Source organism: Haliaeetus leucocephalus, unplaced genomic scaffold (assembly GCF_000737465.1).
Source record: "Haliaeetus leucocephalus isolate CR32 unplaced genomic scaffold, Haliaeetus_leucocephalus-4.0 Scaffold240, whole genome shotgun sequence".
NCBI lineage: Eukaryota > Metazoa > Chordata > Aves > Accipitriformes > Accipitridae > Haliaeetus > Haliaeetus leucocephalus.
This window is the reverse complement of record NW_010972676.1, coordinates 7,494,250-7,511,635: the sequence shown is the minus strand read 5'-3', so window position 1 is coordinate 7,511,635 and position 17,386 is coordinate 7,494,250. Positions and strand designations below refer to the sequence as shown.

The window sequence follows — 17,386 nt, the reverse complement described above, 5'->3', positions numbered from 1 at the left end:
CCTCCTGCCCGGCGCAGCGGGCGGGCCGCGTGGGCCTGGGCCCGGCCTCGGCCTCCCTCGAGAGAGAGCGCTGTGACCCGCCTGCCCGGAACCACGAAGTGACACAGGCCGCGGGCAGCCCCCGTTCCGCGGGCAGCCCCCGTTTTTCACGCAGAACCGAGGCAGCTCCCCCCGCCTCGGCCCAGTCCCGCCGGCCTGCGGGGCGGCTGCCGGGCCGCCGAAACGGCAGCGCTGCCCCAGCCGGGCGCCCTGCTTCGTGTTCCCGGCTCCGGGAAGAAAAAAGCTTTTCCTAATCCCTTTGGATTTTCCAAACTGTTCATTTTGAACAGTTGTTAAAGTGCATTTTCGTCCAGGACTTCTCCGGCACAGACCCAAACAATAAAGAAGGTATTTTCTCATGTTCTTGTGGAACGTAAAAACAGTGCACGTTGTACCTCCCTCAGACCAACTGGGAATAAATACGACGGCGAACCCCCTTCCAGTTGCATATTTAATGTGGAAAGATCTGCTTTCTACCTCCCCAGCTATGTTAATACATTAGAAAACTATGCTGGAAAAACCCTGGTCTCTCGCTTGCAGGACTCCGCAAAGCTTCCGTTTCCCTTTCCTTAAGGCAGCTCCCTTAGGGAGGTCCAACACCAAAACCAAGAGCCAACCCACCCACCCCAACATCACTTCAGGTCACTGCTCTCCCCCGGGGCACTGCTAGCGAGTCGGACTACGAAGCCGAAGCCTGGCAGGAGGGAAGATGCCAAAAGCACGCCATTTCAAAGGTTAACTGTAGGTAGGACCCAGCAGTATCATCCATACAGCTTCTTCCTAACACTCAGCACCTGTGCCTTGAGTCTGAAAAGGTATAAATGTCTATTACCTAGCAGTGGAAATTTTAATGACTGTTATCTGTTCATGGGTAAACGTCCAGGAGCCTCTAACGCACACAGAGCAGGAATGATCCCAGTTAGTATTCCACAACCAACAGAGGTGCTTAAATTAGGAGGATAAATTACCAGGTTATCCAAGGTGACAGACATGCAGCTCTGCATGGTCACTGAGGGTTTAGCTAAGTGAATCCCTTCTGCAGGCACCTCTCTTCATATACCCCACGTGGAACCCATATTATACCCCTGATTTAGATATCTCAGAGGTAGGATAGATCTCAGCTGAAGAGTACACTCGGTCCTTCTACAAGTCTGTTTTATTATTTAGCTACCTAAATACGAATTTAAGGAGTCAACTTGTATGTAAAATTCTTGCCTATCAAAGATACATACTCAAATAAACTATTGATGGATTCACTTCAATTGGTGCAAGACAATAATTACATGGCCAAGTCCATTCTGTGCACGGGAGGCCTTTCCCCTTTCCTATATTATATTCAGATAAATCATAAAATAAGTTAAAGCTCTCCTCAGGAGAGCTTTTGTAAGGTAATGGTTAGTTTGTCCATCATGCGGGCCTTCTGTGTTGTGTTCACTGATGTGGTCGTATGGGGGAAGAAAAATGCCATCTCAGCTTGCTGGGGGCTCAGGCAGATACCAGGCAAGTAGTGAAATGAGCTGCATTTTTTTGTTAAAAATAAGCCACAAAAAGTTTCTGTGTTGATTCTGATATATTTTCTAGCTTTTTTTTCATTTCTTCAATGCAAGTTGAAACTCCTTAATTCATAGCTGCCCATGTATCTTCATTCCCTCCTCTGAGTTATTCCTTCTAATCTCAGCATGGCTTCTGGATTTTTACTTTGATCATCACTGTAAAGTTTAAATCTTCTTTCCTTGGTTAAATTGGAGCTAGATATCATTTCCTGGTCCTCCCCACAAGAAGACACCAGACCTTAAGAGGCATGCAAACCTTCAGAATTAAGATAGTGTACCTCGAGGAGGCAACAGTAAAGGACAGTGCTGTCGGCCTGCTGAAAAGCAAGTAACTAACAGGCAGCATGAAGAGAGGCTGCACGTTTGCAGATAAGGTACACAGTTTTGTGGAAATCTGTCTGAAGACAGGCTCTGCTTTGCAGAAAAGCTGAAATACCACATGTAACTATCAGGAGCTTTGTTTTCAAAGGGTGTACTTTCCTTCAGATTGTGGATCTTCGTTATAAACATGCACTGCTGTGCTGCTATGCAGCTTAATACATGTGATTTCCAATAGCTGTCTACATCTTAATGAAAACAAACTTCACCTTGCAAAAATCATTTGCAGCAAAAAATCTAGAGATGGTTATATTGGCTCCTTTTTCTTAAAATGGAAACCAGTGTTTTTTTGGTGTGCTGACGACTGTTTTGGAGAAGCCTGGCAGTGACCTAGAGATGATTTTACGTCCATTAAAAATACGGATGCGAGATACTCTGCTCTCCAGCAGAGGGACTTCCACAGTGCACGTTGCTTGAAATGTTTTCTTCTTTTGTGACAGACATGCTCAGTGCACATGTATACTGTATGCGACAGGGATTTTTGAGTCCATCAATAGAGTGTAATCCTTTGTTACCCCGAGGTGAAGATGTGGAGAATGATAGGATGCAGGGATACATCACTATATCACAGTAATACCTGTGACTCCAAATCCTGCTTGCTTTACTCAAGTGAACAATTTTGTTCACTGTGGGGGTCCCCTGATATGACTGAGCATTTACCACTGCAGGGTGAAACATCTGACCATGCCTGCTACAGAAGTCTCAGGCACCAGCACAGAGGCTCTAGCAATATGGGTGATGAGTTATTTATTGGGGCATCCTTGGACCATGTTTATTCTACTTTATAAACCTCACATGGTGGTTAACTTCTGCTGTTCTCTGTCCACTTGGATGGCTACAACAACTGGTACTTGTTTTCATTTCCATATAAAGGCCACTATTTCGGACTTTCACTATTTCTAATTTTATTCACACATTTCTTATCTCTAAGCTATAACTTACTGTACTTTCTAGAACATTTTCCATTCTCTGAAAGCTCTCTGCTAACATAGGAGAACCTTTACAAGGCATTGCATTTTGTGATATCTAGAACATTTCTCTGGTACTTACACTCCTCTCTTTAGGATATTTATATTAAGGTATGTATTTAGGAAATGTAGCTATATGCCACTTCTGTAGCTCAAATACATCCCATGCTTCTGCCATATTACAGTTCCAAGCTCTCCACTTGACTTCCTCTGCCACTTCCTTATTTTCTTAAACTTTGTCCTTATGCAATCAATAACTTCAGTTCCAAGATAAACTTATGTTTATCTTTCAGTTTAAATTGAGTCAATTCACGACTTCATCCAAGGTTAATTCCTGCAACCAGCTCTTTCAAAATGCCCTCACCATTTACCAGAACTAAGTACAAAAAGGCATGCTCACTACCTGGCTCAGTGTGTTGGTAACTGCTGGCTGACTCTACACTACACAATTTTAAAGTGTTCTCCATCAGAGACCAGCCACATAATTCAGCTCTACTTATAAGCAATTTCTTTTTACTTCTAAATGATCACTATAATGCTTACCACCAATACACCATAAATATATTCGTGAATATTAACTGGTTAATCCTCACAATTCCTACACCAATAAACAAACAAGAAAATAAGGCATGGGGAGTTAAATGTCAATAGTTACACAATTAGCCAATATTTGATTGGGATTATAATTTACGTTTCCTTAGATCAGAGCTTTTTTTAATTACTAAGCATGGTCAGCACTTCCTTGAATGATTCTGTATTAAAAACAAGGGGCCTTGAGAGCTCAGTTGCAAACCTGATTTTTTTCCCCCAAGTTAATCATTTTGAAAAACATCAGTTTGGGATCCATGAAGATTTGAGAAAAGCGATTAACAGTAATCTGCCCTTTCCCAGATCTTGTATCCCTGTATGAATGTTAGCTGTGCCCATCTCATCAACAAAGAGGTGGATAACAGGATGCATCCTCTTAATGTTCTGGAAAGTCTAACTGCTGATTATGATGTGGTTAAGGAAACCAGTATCAACACAATCAATAGCCACAGCACACAAAAACCAATACCCTGTACACCACAATCTGTCAGATTCAGAATGGGCTAACAACCCAGCCATTTCCAAACACATTTCACCTGTCATAGATTATTTGCACATTAAGATAGAATAGGTGTATAAAGAACACAATCAAAGTAATGTTTGTCTCTACCATGGAGATAATAAGACTTTTGTCATTCTGCTGGAATCAGGGTCAAATCCACACCTTTAAAAAATTATGCCATCATAATAAATGACAACTTAATAGATGGACAGTAAGAGATTGACAGCTTCAAGGGAAGACTTATGGGGAGAGAAAGCTTTTACCAGTTTTTCTTCTTTTTCATGAAGCCATGTCCATACTATACATTATTCAATTAACAGGATCACCCTCTACAGTCACTTGAAAATTCCTCTTATCATCTTTGTTCCTTTCTTCTGTATGAAGTGAGGTGGATTTTTCCTCCACAGTTTCAGTGAACCCTGGCTGTAACTTCTAAGAGGCTCATTATCTCTTCTATCACATCAGCTTCTGCTTTCAAGGCTTATTGTTTAGTTCTTAATATAAACTGAGAGACTAAAATCCCTTCAAAACACCCAAGGTGCCTTTGCCACTGAGCAACCAGCAAAGCATCATGTCTGCTGTGAGACCCATTTAATCAAAAATCATATACTACATGAACACTGGGACACTCAAAACCTTTGGAAGTACAATTACTCTAATTTCTTTCTTAGATGAAGGAACACTTGACGTGATATTTAGATGGGCTGTCATTTAGAATCTCCATTATGGATTTGATTTTCTTATATAAAATATGCTTTAGAAATGTGCAAGGTTCTGTTAGGCATTGTGTCCAGCAGGGCTCAGAAATAATACAATAGCATCAGCTTTGCAGGTTAAAGAATTTTAACCTGCATGGACTAGGCTACCCAAATGTAACCTTCCTAACAAGTAGTTGGCTGTCTGGATTGAGTAAATCAACCTTACTCTTCTTAGTCACTACTTTTGTCAAGACTTTCTAGAAGCAACTCACCAAGCTACAACAACTTAAATACATGATTATTGGAAAGCAGTCCTCAGGGAGTTTTCCACTCAAATCTCATTGAAATTCCATAGGATTATGGGGACTAATTCCCTGAAAGCCAATCAAAAATTCACCATCTGAATAAGGGTGTTTGTGTGTGTGCATACATATATGTATGTGCACATATATACATACATGTTTATGTCTCTTTGTGCATATATACACCCAGACACATACACAGTGATGTGTAGGCCCGTACACATACACACAAGTGATACAACGCTGGAGTGCTTTGAGCTTGACAGAAGGCATTCACATTATGTTTAAAGTGAAACCTCTTCTTTCAACTGCTACTCTCAGCAGCTAGTTCTGTCAAACTAATAATACAGGTCTGCACAGCAAAATGATACAATATCAGTATTAGCATATAAAATAAAGGTAAGTATAGGTTTCCCGCTGTCTTTATTTCTTTTCCATTTTCTCGCTATTGGAGAAATTTGCCAAACCCAAACACTTTCATTTCTTTCTCAAGGGTCTATGTGGCATTTTTCGTTTTGGTGAGGACAAAAAAAGCATCTCTGTTTAAGATACACGGAGATGTTATCCCTTTGATTTGGTTTTTGATTCCTAACAATATACAATAAATAATAACTACAGTGTACTATTTAATAGTCCTGTAAGCATTGCATGGCCTATAGTTGAAGAGAGTCTAGCTGCCTTAACTAAACAAAATAACTTGCTGTAAGAGCAGTTTTCAGGACAGCAATAAATCACAGCATAATACAATCATGCATTAAGCTCAAAACAAATGTGAGACTGGCACAAATATTAAAGTACAACTGGGCAGAAGTCAGGTATGTACAAGTCATTGACAAACATTGGTGCAAGTGCTTTAGACAAGAGATTTAAAAGAAATTTACATAAAAACATAGATTAAATTTATCAAAGTTTGATAAATTTTAAAGACAGTAAAAAAGTACAGAAAACATGAAAAAAATAAAAAACCCAGCCAATTCATACAGTACAGTTTTACTACATTTATATTACAGAATGAAGACAGAAGAGGGTACAAGGAATTAAGAGCAAAGAGAATTCTACTGGCTGTGGTCAGTGGAATTTCATTGCCAATGAGAGATGTGCACACACAGATGCACGCACACGCACAGAAAATAAAGGCAAAAACCAAAAAAATAATTTACTGTAACAAATGACAGACAGAGGTGAGAAACATTTGGCATGTTGCAGCACATGAAGTCATTCACGATTGGCTAACGATGGTACCTGGCTCGGCTGAAGATCACTGGCTTGCCTGAGCGGAGTAACGGATGGAGGAGGCACACCTGATGTTGACGCAGACCGACCTAATCTGCAACTTGCTTTAGGCTCTGCAGAGGAATAGAGAAGAAAATACAGCAGTGAACAGGAGGTGGGTTACTGCTGCAGTAAACTGTAACATAGTGGACCACGGATTCCCTTGAAATGGAGACTCTGGGCTTGGTTTCCACTTGAAGTCTTGGACATTTGGCTGAATCATGAAAAGAAGCTGAGATCAGAAGAAGGGGAATTAAGACAGAACCCATCCCATGTCCTGGCCTCTTTCCTTTCCTCTAGCATCGCTGAAGCTGAAGTGTAGAGCATAAAACAGCAGACAGACAGGAAGCATATAAAGGAAACCACCTTGTTGCCCCCTGTCCCCCAGCCCCTTTTTCTACTCCTCATAAAATACAGCAGTGATTAAAGGAGTTACAGCTGTGTCTGGTTTCATCTCCATCACAGAGCTGAGGGATATAGTAGCCCAAAGACTGATTGTGCTGAGGGAAAGCCTGAAATGCCAAAAAATGAAGGAGGGAATGTATAAAAGCAGTGAGGATACTGTCACACTTGGGGACTTGAAATGATGCCAAAAATACTGGGAAATCTGATGTTAATAGCAGTGAATTGAGAGACAGAAAGTAGGAAGAGAGGAGACAAATCACAACATCAAGAGTAGCAAAGTCTGAAGTCAGTTCACCAGAATCAAGGCCATTACAGAAGTAGAGGTTGCCTTGAAAGAAAGCTCTATTCCAGAGAAGAACTGCACAGAAATTAGTTACTTCATTTTCCTTCTGCTGTTGTACATGGAGGCATTTCTCAGAAGGCTCGGCAATGATTTCCAGCGCAGGTTACTATTGTTAACATACCGACAGGAAGGTGACCGTGCAGCTCAGGAGTCCTGGATGAAGGTTTTTGTGTCTCAGCCATGTTGACACCAGTCCACACCCCATATCTAGTCTAGAAGAAACTGTCTTTTCCTGAGAAAGGGGTCTGCCTGTTTCTGCCCAAGAGAAATATTTGTCCCTACATTTCCTGTTTATGGCTGAGGAAACATCTCTCAACCCATGACTTTTAGCTCAGATGAATGTGTTCATTCTCCTCATGTTTTATAAGCCTTCCTCCCAACCCTGCACCTGTCTTTTCTATTTGGTGGGCAGACACTGAGACCAAGGACATTTGCACTCAGCAGACACACTTTGTACAATAATAGACTCTCAATTTTAGCATTGATAGTACTGCTTTACCATGAATAACAAGTAATTACAATAATATCATGCCTCCTTACAATGGGTTAAAGAATTCCTTCAATTTGATCTCACATTTTCAAGAAGAGGGGAAGGACCTATGCCTCATGCAATCCTGGTTTAGCAAGTTTGCCTTTGGAGCACACGTTTTCTCACATATCTTTTGCTTGTGTCTCTCTGAAATGTATTTTCTCATGCCTTATTTACACTGCTGCTTTGTCTGTGTTTGCTTTATACTAATACCTCTATTTCCTACGTGCATCTCTAGTATCATCACTAGCCACTGGTTGGGCCATTGTTTGAATAATATGGAAAGGAATAATATGCCCATCACTAGCATGTCCTTAAGGTCACTTGGCACATCTTGGAAACTTGAAGACAGTTGGCACATTACGCCACCTACCAGCAACATGCTGAAATGTGTTCTTTCAATCTCATGCTTTTTCATTGTCACTTTAATTGCTTATTTTCCTCGGATGTTTCAGAATTCAATAGGGTATGGAGAAGAGCTATCCACTTAAGCTGGAGCACTCAGGCCAATGAAAGCATCTGTATGGGTGAATATTCATCAGCTAAATATTAATAGGTTGGTTAACATCCAGCTGGCTGAGCAGCAAAAATATTTATGCTGTTTGACGAATGCATTATTCAATTCACTCATTCCTAGTCAGTCTGTAAACATACCACGAGTCAACATGGCAATAAGCATGCAGAAAGGAGCAGACCGATCTCCCCCATAACATTGCATTTTGTACATAATCTGTTGTTTTGCTTTTTTTGGACTTGGGTAGTGATTCTGAAGGTTTGATTAGATTTGGTTTTGTTCTGATTTCACACTGTCTGGGTGCCAGATTACTGACTGTTTCTTTCAGTAATATAGATATAATAATGGATCTCATGTCTGTTCCCTCCTGGAATTTTGCTGGGGTTTCAGAGAGGACAAGAATTGGGGGTTTTTTGGTTGTTTTTCCCCTACTGCTAAATAGAGACTCTGTTTTTGCTGTGACACGCAGAATCAGACACCCAGTATGTAAAAAATTCCAAGGCACTGTCTGCCATTGCTTCTGAATTGTTTTCTTTGCTTTGGGAAAGCAGAGAGAAGTGTCATAATTTCCAGTTTGGATATATGTGCAACAAGAGATTACCATTTCCTTGCCAAAGAGAATTCTTTCATCTGGCATCAAAGAAATAAAACCTATCACACACAGATGAAGTATTAGCTCCTTTATCTCCCTGTAATATATGTTACAGTATTAATGGAAACTATTGCAACTTCCATGGTGATCCTCACCAAAAGAGGTTTCAGAGATGGCTCCGTCAAGCTTTTTTTAAAGTTCAGGAAATTGGGTTATGCACTGGAAGGGAAATGTTTGGTTTTTTTAATAGCCATTCCATTGCTCTTAGTGGGAATATTTTTAGACCAAAGAAATACTCTATTCTACTGTAATTAGTGCTCTGAGTAACATCTTCTCACTGCACACTACTGTGGGGGAAAAAAATATCCATAAATGGTCTGTTGCATAAGTGATGCCCAACTCACTGCTCTCTATTCTGCAGCATGTTATTTTTCAGCTGTGGACAGCTTATTCACTGTACTGAGGCTAAGTGGATTTTGATCACTTCAAAATAATAATGATCACTTCAAATAATAACTTCTGCTTTGGGCTATCTAAAAAGTAGTAAGAAGTCTTCTTGCATGATTATGTCCACCATCCAGTCACTTTCAGTATCTTTACCTCTTGGTTTTCATGTTTTAAATGATCATTTCAGCTTGTCTGCAAGGCCTGCATATTGATACCAGTTCTGGTTCTGGAATGAAAATCGTTTTTCCAATTTACTGCTGAGAGTCTTGAAGGAAGAACAATTTCTGCCAGCAAATCTCAGGGACGCTTTCTATTGTTTAATTCATGTTTATCTCATGTGGACAATATTGAGACAGCTCAGTATTAACATCTGAAATGAGTGAGTAGTCTTGAGACTTCTTGAGAAGTCCCCTTTGTGACAGTAATTCATGGTGTGGAGCAGAGTTTTATCAGCCAGCCTGATAAGCACATAGGGAAGGCCCTGTAGATATCTGTCCGCCAAGGAGGACCCATTTGCTCAGGGTCCATGATAACGCAAGTTAAAATACATCTAGCTCCATACTGATGAAGTTAGTGCGGCACCCCATCTCTGCGCTGTGCTTCACTTCACTGTGCGGGTGGATCCTCTGGTTCTAAATCAAGCCTGCCAGAAAGAGGGTTCCAGAGACTTCACTCCAAACCCAAGACCCTCTCTGCATCCACAGCTAGGGGCCTTCTGACACTGCCGTAAGCCACTCAAATGCTGAAAAGGGCTAAGAGCCTACTGCCAAGCTAGGGAACTCATAGGCATATGTCTAAGTGCTTTACTGGACTGGGGCCAGAGTATGCAGTGCACTTGAGTAGCCGTTAGAGATGCCTGTTGCAATCAATGGGCAGCATGAGGTTTGAATTCAGCAGATTGTTCGGGGTAGCTAGAGAGCTGCACAACATAGTTATGTTATGCACAAAAATGTTCCTAAGATTCAGTCGCTATATTTAACTGATGAAGGTTTCTTTGGTGGTATTATTTTGCACAGCTTCAAATGACACATCACTCACACTGTGCCGTATTATGAAAAACGCACCGCTTACTAAGTGCCTGAACCACCTCCAGGAGCCAGGCGCAGATGCAGTGTAATACTAGTAGGGGATGGCAGATCGGCTGTGTCTCAGTCCCCTGTTATGTCACCCACAGCAGCCACAACACTCCCAACAATGCTAGTGGTTGGTACCACAGCCACCTCAGCACGAAGTAAACCTACACACGTAGTCAGCTGCAATGGGACCAGCATTACTGGACTCTCAGGTTTAAGCTGAGTCCTGACAATGCCAGTAGGATTACCTATGGACATAAGGAAGCAGACAGCCCTAAAGGACAGCATTAAGGATGAGAATTTTAAGGAGAGACTATCCAACACAGAAGTACAGGCTTTCCAATCACAAATAGGATTGCCTTAAAATTGTGTACTTAATTGTGTATTTAAGCACTCACATAAATGACCTGTTTTCCAAAAGTGCAAGTGCTGTCACTCATAACTAAAGATGTAGAGGCTTGGCTGGCTGCATTTGGAGCAGGGGGTGTTGCTGGATTTTCCTCACTAAAGCACAGTGCTGAAATGCGACAAGATTTTATGGAAATATTTTTGATCAGTTTTATACCAATGTGCTATGGTTTTCTATATTCTCCAGAAATACAACAGCTCTGCATGATTTTTATTTTTGGATCTTAACAGGAAGAATTCTCTTATTCATCCAAGGAAGGCTTCATTCTGTCTATCCTAATCTTAATTCAAAAAAATACTCTGGCTGTCACTTACATTGGAGAAGCTTCTTATCCTGTCACAGTCTCTTCTTTGCACATGAAGAAAGAAATATTGCTTATTTGCTACAGCTGCCAAGAAGCACGTTTTGAATTAAACAAGGCGATGTGACAGGCAGAGAGTAATCACATGCAAAAAAAGAAAAAAAAAAAAGAAAAAGAAAACATGCATGGAAAAATAATCACACCTATTATCATCATACTGACCTGGCCACGCTGGTCTCCTAAAAAGAGATGAGTAAGCTGAAACATAACTTGAAATTATGAAACCTTGAGGTGGAATAAACTATATAGCATTCTGTCACTTTAAAAAAAAAAAGAAGTATTTAGGACTTCACCTGCAAAAGCCACTTACTGCTGAAATAGCACAGCAGCATGTCAAACTGAACTGTTTTAACAAAGGGAGCACTGAACCTGTAGAACTCGGTGTTATGAGATATCCATAGGTTAAAAGCTTAGCAGGTCTCAAAACCAAGTCAGGTAATGAGAAAAACCATGTCTGTATTAGATGGGGTACGTTTTAAATTAAGATTTATTCTGAACTGTCATGTCTCAGGTCTATGTCAATGACTGAGGCAATGCGGTAAGGAATAATCATGTCCTACTGGCAGTGTTTTTTCCTTAAAATTTCTTGCTGTTTTTCTCTGAAGCTTCTGGCATGGGCTACTGTCAGTCTTGGGGCCCTGGGTAAAAAGGACAATTGTGCATTGTTCCAAATAGCTGTAACACCACTGCTGCAGACAACAGCGTGCACTTCTACAGTCAGGCTCTGTGACTGTGTGACCCTACACCCTGGAGATGACACACCTGGCTCATGATGCACTGGCTTGATGCCCTTGGTGTATAGCTCCCAGTACTACTCATTTTACTTTAGGTGACAGGTGCTGCTAGGGGAGAACTTGTGTGCAGAGAACATGGATGACCAGTGTAGGCAAGGTCTGGAAGCGTCGCATCCTGAGCTGGATGTCCTTGGGCAGGCTGCCCAGTAACATATACCTCCAGCATTAAGTTGCCTTCACTTGGAGAATCCTTGAGGATTTAGTGGCACAGTGATACTCTGATACTGCCTGTGAGGAGAAAATTTAGGGGTTGATGGGAGTACTCAGTCGTTTTTGAGTGAAGCAGCCCTAGCTAGCGTGAACGGTACTTTGCCGCTACTCCCTTCTTGTACCAATAAATGCGTCTCGTACCTTGGGCTTTGCAGGCATTGCTCCATTCCCAAAGAGCTTGAACTTAACTATTCATTACTTCTGCAAATCCACAAAGCTAGGCAGTAATTCCACTGAAGGGTGGGCATTTACTCCCTTCCTGATTATCTACAACGTTTTCAGCTAGAATACTAATGGACTGGCTGACTGACAAGTTGATGGTGATTCAAAACCAGGACACAAGAGTATGAGAGATTTAAAAGGCAGTGCACTGCCTGTCTCTAGCAGCAGGTGGCAATGCAAAATGCTTCATGGTTGCAGTTAGCAAAAAAGCAGCAACATTCCAGAAAATACTCTTCGAAGCTCCTGGAGTGAAGTTATCACAGCCTTCTGTTTCACTGATCTCGTTTGGCTGTTCACTACAATTGCACTGAGCTTCCTAAATGCCAGCATGTCCCCAAACCACTTACACTGCTTTCCATAAGAAACAACAGGATGCCAAGAAACAGAAAGTGACCTTGACAAATTATGTGACAGATGAGAGAACAATCAGGCATTAGAGACAGTGATATCCATGTGCACCTGACAGGCCAGGCTCATTTGAACAAAATGACCAGAAAGCTCAAGATTCTGTTTGGAGATGGCTCATTCCCCCTCTGATCTTACTAGCAGGTGCAGAGAGAGAGAACCCACAAAAAATCAGTACTCTCACTCAGATATTCACTCACACCACTCCAGTGCCTAGTTATTCTGTGCCTCAGCAAGAGCTGCCTATGGAGCACACGAGAAGTCATTTTACATCCTTTCTGTTTTACAGCAGATCAAATCAACCCCATTTTCTTTAAGTTATTCCAACACTGCCCTAATAAATGCCTGTACCAGTGTGAACTAGGAGGTAGGCAGCAAACTGGTGTTTCAAGGACATGTCTGCACAAAAAAAGTCACCTTTTTTTCTCTTATCTATGACGTTGGAAAGAGCAACAGCAACAATGACTGTACTGGGGACTGCCCTGATTTTATTTGGTCCTGTGGTAAATCTAAGTTCTAAATTCCTAGCACAGAACTGCTTTATCTCCTTGACTCCAGAAAGCATTTGCGTCCATACAGATGTATTAAACCTCTCTTCTTGCATTCTGTTACAGTTCTAATTTAATTGCGAAGAATGAAGTGTTACAGTTCATATACAAGTTCATTGAGGAGAACTGTGTACAGCATTTTGAATGCGATGCCCCACCGATTAAAGGTAAAACATGTTGCTCAGGCAACAGCTAGACACACAAGGGAAAAAATATTATTGCCAGATGAGAGGCAATATTCATCAAATGAAATGTCACAAAAACTGCAGGGAAAGAAAAATCATCAGCAGCTCTCAGATTTTAATCATAAAAAAGGAGTCAAATTTCAGCCAATAAAATATTTCCATAATTTTTCTTTGACAGTCCTAGCTATTTAAGACAAAGTCACAGTTAACTAAATCAAGGCATGATTCAACAACTATTACAGTTTGCTGATGCCAAATGAAGATCGAGGCCAACATGTTTTGTCTGCTTATGGAGATCAACCAACTCTCTGAAATAAAACTAATGCAGGAAGGTTGGACAGAAGTGCTATATTTTGCTAAGAACTTAGTCTTTAATTTTCGTTTCCCTTCCATTCTGCTCTGTACTGTCATCTTGCAGAACTGAAAAGATTGGTACGCACCTTTGGTCTAATTATCAGATGTCCTGATACTTTGATGTGGTACCTTTGTACCCATCCTTTTACCTGCATTAGCACAGATGATGCTCTAATACACTGGGAACAGAATTTTTGAAAAAGCTATGAGCTCATCTGGAAAATTCCTACCTACCAGGATTCCTTGTGAAAACAGACAAGTAAGCAAAAGGCAGTAACACCCAAATAACCTGTGCTAGTCATGAGATTTGCAGAAAAGTCACTTTTGCTGCCCCAGGAAGGACTATTTTGGGGGTCTGTAGCAAGAAAAGCTGGACTACACAATTGCTGCAAATGATATGTCACATCAGCAAAGCCTATTCAAGTTATATACTGAGTTTCAGGTGCTATTTCCAGCAATGCAGGGAAAATGTGAGTCCTATTATCACACAGGGAAGCGATGCCCTGAGTGAGGGGAGAGCATCTCTGCTAGCTCAGCACTGTAAAGACTCATCTCTGCCACTGACTGCCCAGCAGATCTCTTGTGCAGGAATAATTTCATGTTTGAGTAGCTCATTCATGGTCTTATGCTCACTGAACATTGACCATGAGGCTCCACTACTATGTATGCCAACTGTTTTTAAAGTAGATATTTTTCACAATCCAACCAATAAGCAGTGAAGTTACTCTTTTAAGAGAACTGTCAAATCTAAAAAAGTAACAATGCAGTGCTTATACCAGAGCTATACATATCTATTTATAGATGTCCATTCATGTATCAGTTCTGTTTGTCTTAGTCAATTTATAAACAAAGCTGCACTATTTTTCGTGGTTTATGGCAATTCACTATTTTATATATATAAAATTTGATTAATAAAATGGACAGGTATGAATTTGAGACTTCTGAAATCCATAGTCACTCTTCTAGAAATTTATGTACAAGTATAAAGCAAAGGCTGTCTGTGTCCAGTCACTGTGCATATCAATAAGACAGCCTTGTTCCTGCACAGTGTGTTTTTGTTACTGTATGTGATATCTGAATTTATGAACTTCTCTCTGAGCTGCCATCCTGGGGGTGTCTTTGCCATAGTGTACCTTTTCAATGTCAAGTGGAATTCCTTACTTCTTTTAAAGCAGATGAATGGCATGTTTACATGCTTGTATTACCTGCCACCATCCCAAATCCTGTTCCAGTACAGAGCACAAGCAGACAGCACAATGCTCATTAGTGCAGCAGTCAATGGGCAGGGCAGATTCTAGAAGATGTTTGGAAGTCTAAAGAATCCAGATGCTTACCTACATCTGTGTCTCCTTCAGCTCACAAGGAGATTCATGAGATCTTCCCTGCTCTGCTACTTGACATACCTGAGCTGTTGCTTCCAGCCAACATGGTTGGACTGACAGAGGATCTCCCCAGCCTGCTGGACACCACAGGCGGGCCTGGCGTTCCATCCCATTCCTGAGCTTTCCCTGGCTCCCTGGAGGAAGCTGTCCCATGATGGACTCCCCTCTCTTTGTTTTCCAGCTTTGGTAGTGGTTCAGTGCTGTGACTTCTGATCTTCAGCTCATCCAGTGGTTCTACAAAATACACAAGTGCACATTTTGTTACAGAGTGTCTGCTAACTACCCACATCATATAACAACCTTTTGCTCAGTATTCCATATATACCAATCATAAATCTTTTAAGGGCAATTTATATCACAATTTTACCATCTAGGCCTAAACCCTATCGTTTATGTAGGTTTCAATGTACTTTTTAACTATTAAAATGATATACAATGCAGCAGATGGATAAAATGTAACTCTTCTGTTACAACTTTTATATGCCAGGAGAATATTTTTGAAAATGGTATCCTACCAAATTATGGTTTTGTTAACAATTTATGGAAATACTTGAATTCTTTTCAGCTGTCATTTCATTGGGAACAAGTTCTTCTTTGGGCACTTTCTAAGGAAGCTCTTTCCTAAGGCAACATTGTGCAAGCAACATACCTGTACTCCTCATAAGCTCTAATAAAAAGCACACAATCCACAAAACTGTCCAGTGTTAATATTTTGGGTGTGCCCAGCACCATAACCTAGGGAATAAAATTTCACTTGGCTGGAAAATCCTTGGAGTCAGAAAATGACTTTCTGTTTGCAACACCATGAGTCAATATAAGGAGGAGAAATTCAAAAAACAATTGAATGATTTTTCAAGTGAAGCAGTGATGTCTGCTTTCTTCATGGCTGGTGATTTTCTGTTCTTTTCCTGAGACCCTCATTTCTTATCTTGCAGGTTGAGCAATGCATGCAGAAACAATTCATTCCTGACCTTTTCCATCTGTAGCTGTAAAAAACTCACATGAAAAACTAGATACAGAAGAAACATTAGATTGCTTTTAGTTGTAACAGCTAATTACTGTGCCAGTCAGTTATTCAAAGCTTGCTGAACTGTTTGCCTCCTTTTAGCAAAAAAAAAAAAATAAAAAAAATCACTCTGAGTTTGGAATTTTATACCTCATATTTAAGCCCAAAGACATCCTTACATGATACTCAGTTCTAGTCATTCAGATTTATAAATCAAACTCCCAATGTACCTTAATTTCTGTAACTACAGTCTTGGAATTCACATTGGATAGAGATGGCAATCTTCCCTTGAGCCCTATCTCAAAATCTTTTTGTGGCTGCAAGGGACATTACAAGATTTGCAAGAGCCAAGCAAAGGGAGAACGCCAGGAGCCATTCGCAGGCAGAAGATGACAACAGCCCCCCACGGGACCCATGCGGAACAAGAGTGGCCTGGCTGTGCGGTACTGCCAGAGATGCAACAACAAAATTTGTCTCAGCAGCCACTTCCTCTCCTAATTATCCCCAAGGCCAGGAACTGGGACTATCCAAATGGAATTGCCACTCAGATGATACGGTCCCAGATAAAGAGCCACATTCAAACCACTTTAATCTGTCTGCGGCTCAAAACCCCACACACTTGCTACTGCCAACAGAGGAAGATGCAATTTTAGATACTTGCATGGTATGGTAGAGACCCCACCTATGCACAACAGTAACAAAATATCATATTGTTTTGAGTTCTTTGACATTACAGTCTGAGGAGCAACAACACAGTCAGCCTGAAGTTTCCTCAATGAAATGTCATTTAGGAAATACGTAAAAATATCTAACTTGATATGCAATGCAATATGTAATCATTAGTGTAATTCATGAATTACTATCAGTTAATAGTAAAAATTAATGTTAAGGATATCACACCATAACCTTCAAAAGTTTTTTTTAAATTACTCACAGTAGTAACACTCCATGAGAAAACAATAAAACTGCCCCATTTTAGCAAGTCTCGTAAACAGGATTCGGTGACATTTTATGTGACAAAGACCTTCAAAAATCAAACCTCTTCCTTGAACTTTTAGGTCACTTACCTACTTTAATGTATGCAAAAAGACACTGTAATGAAAATCCAAACTGTTTGTTTTTCCTAGTTGGTAACCCCAGCAGGGTACAAGGTTGAATAACAGTCTGTATCAATATAACATGACATCTGCCTTTCAGGGACCTTTGCTACGAAATGTCTGTAACACAGGTCTGTCTGTGACTGCATAGAGAGACTTGCTAATACAAGACCCATGCAAAGAGATGCAGAGCCCAAATAATAACTATAT

General features: G+C 40.8%; 1 protein-coding gene across 1 annotated transcript in view; it reads right to left on the bottom strand.

Moving 5' to 3' along the window:
- Positions 1 to 6,243: 6,243 nt before the first annotated feature.
- NYAP2 (neuronal tyrosine-phosphorylated phosphoinositide-3-kinase adaptor 2) overlaps positions 6,244 to 17,386 on the bottom strand; it is a 119,036-nt gene continuing 107,893 nt past the window's right edge. The window contains exons 5-6 of the mRNA XM_010568291.1: positions 15,095 to 15,307; positions 6,244 to 6,374 (exon numbers count right to left, since the gene is read on the bottom strand). Of these exons, the coding sequence (XP_010566593.1) occupies positions 6,244 to 6,374; positions 15,095 to 15,307 (344 nt within the window). The remainder of the gene's footprint in view (positions 6,375 to 15,094; positions 15,308 to 17,386) is intronic.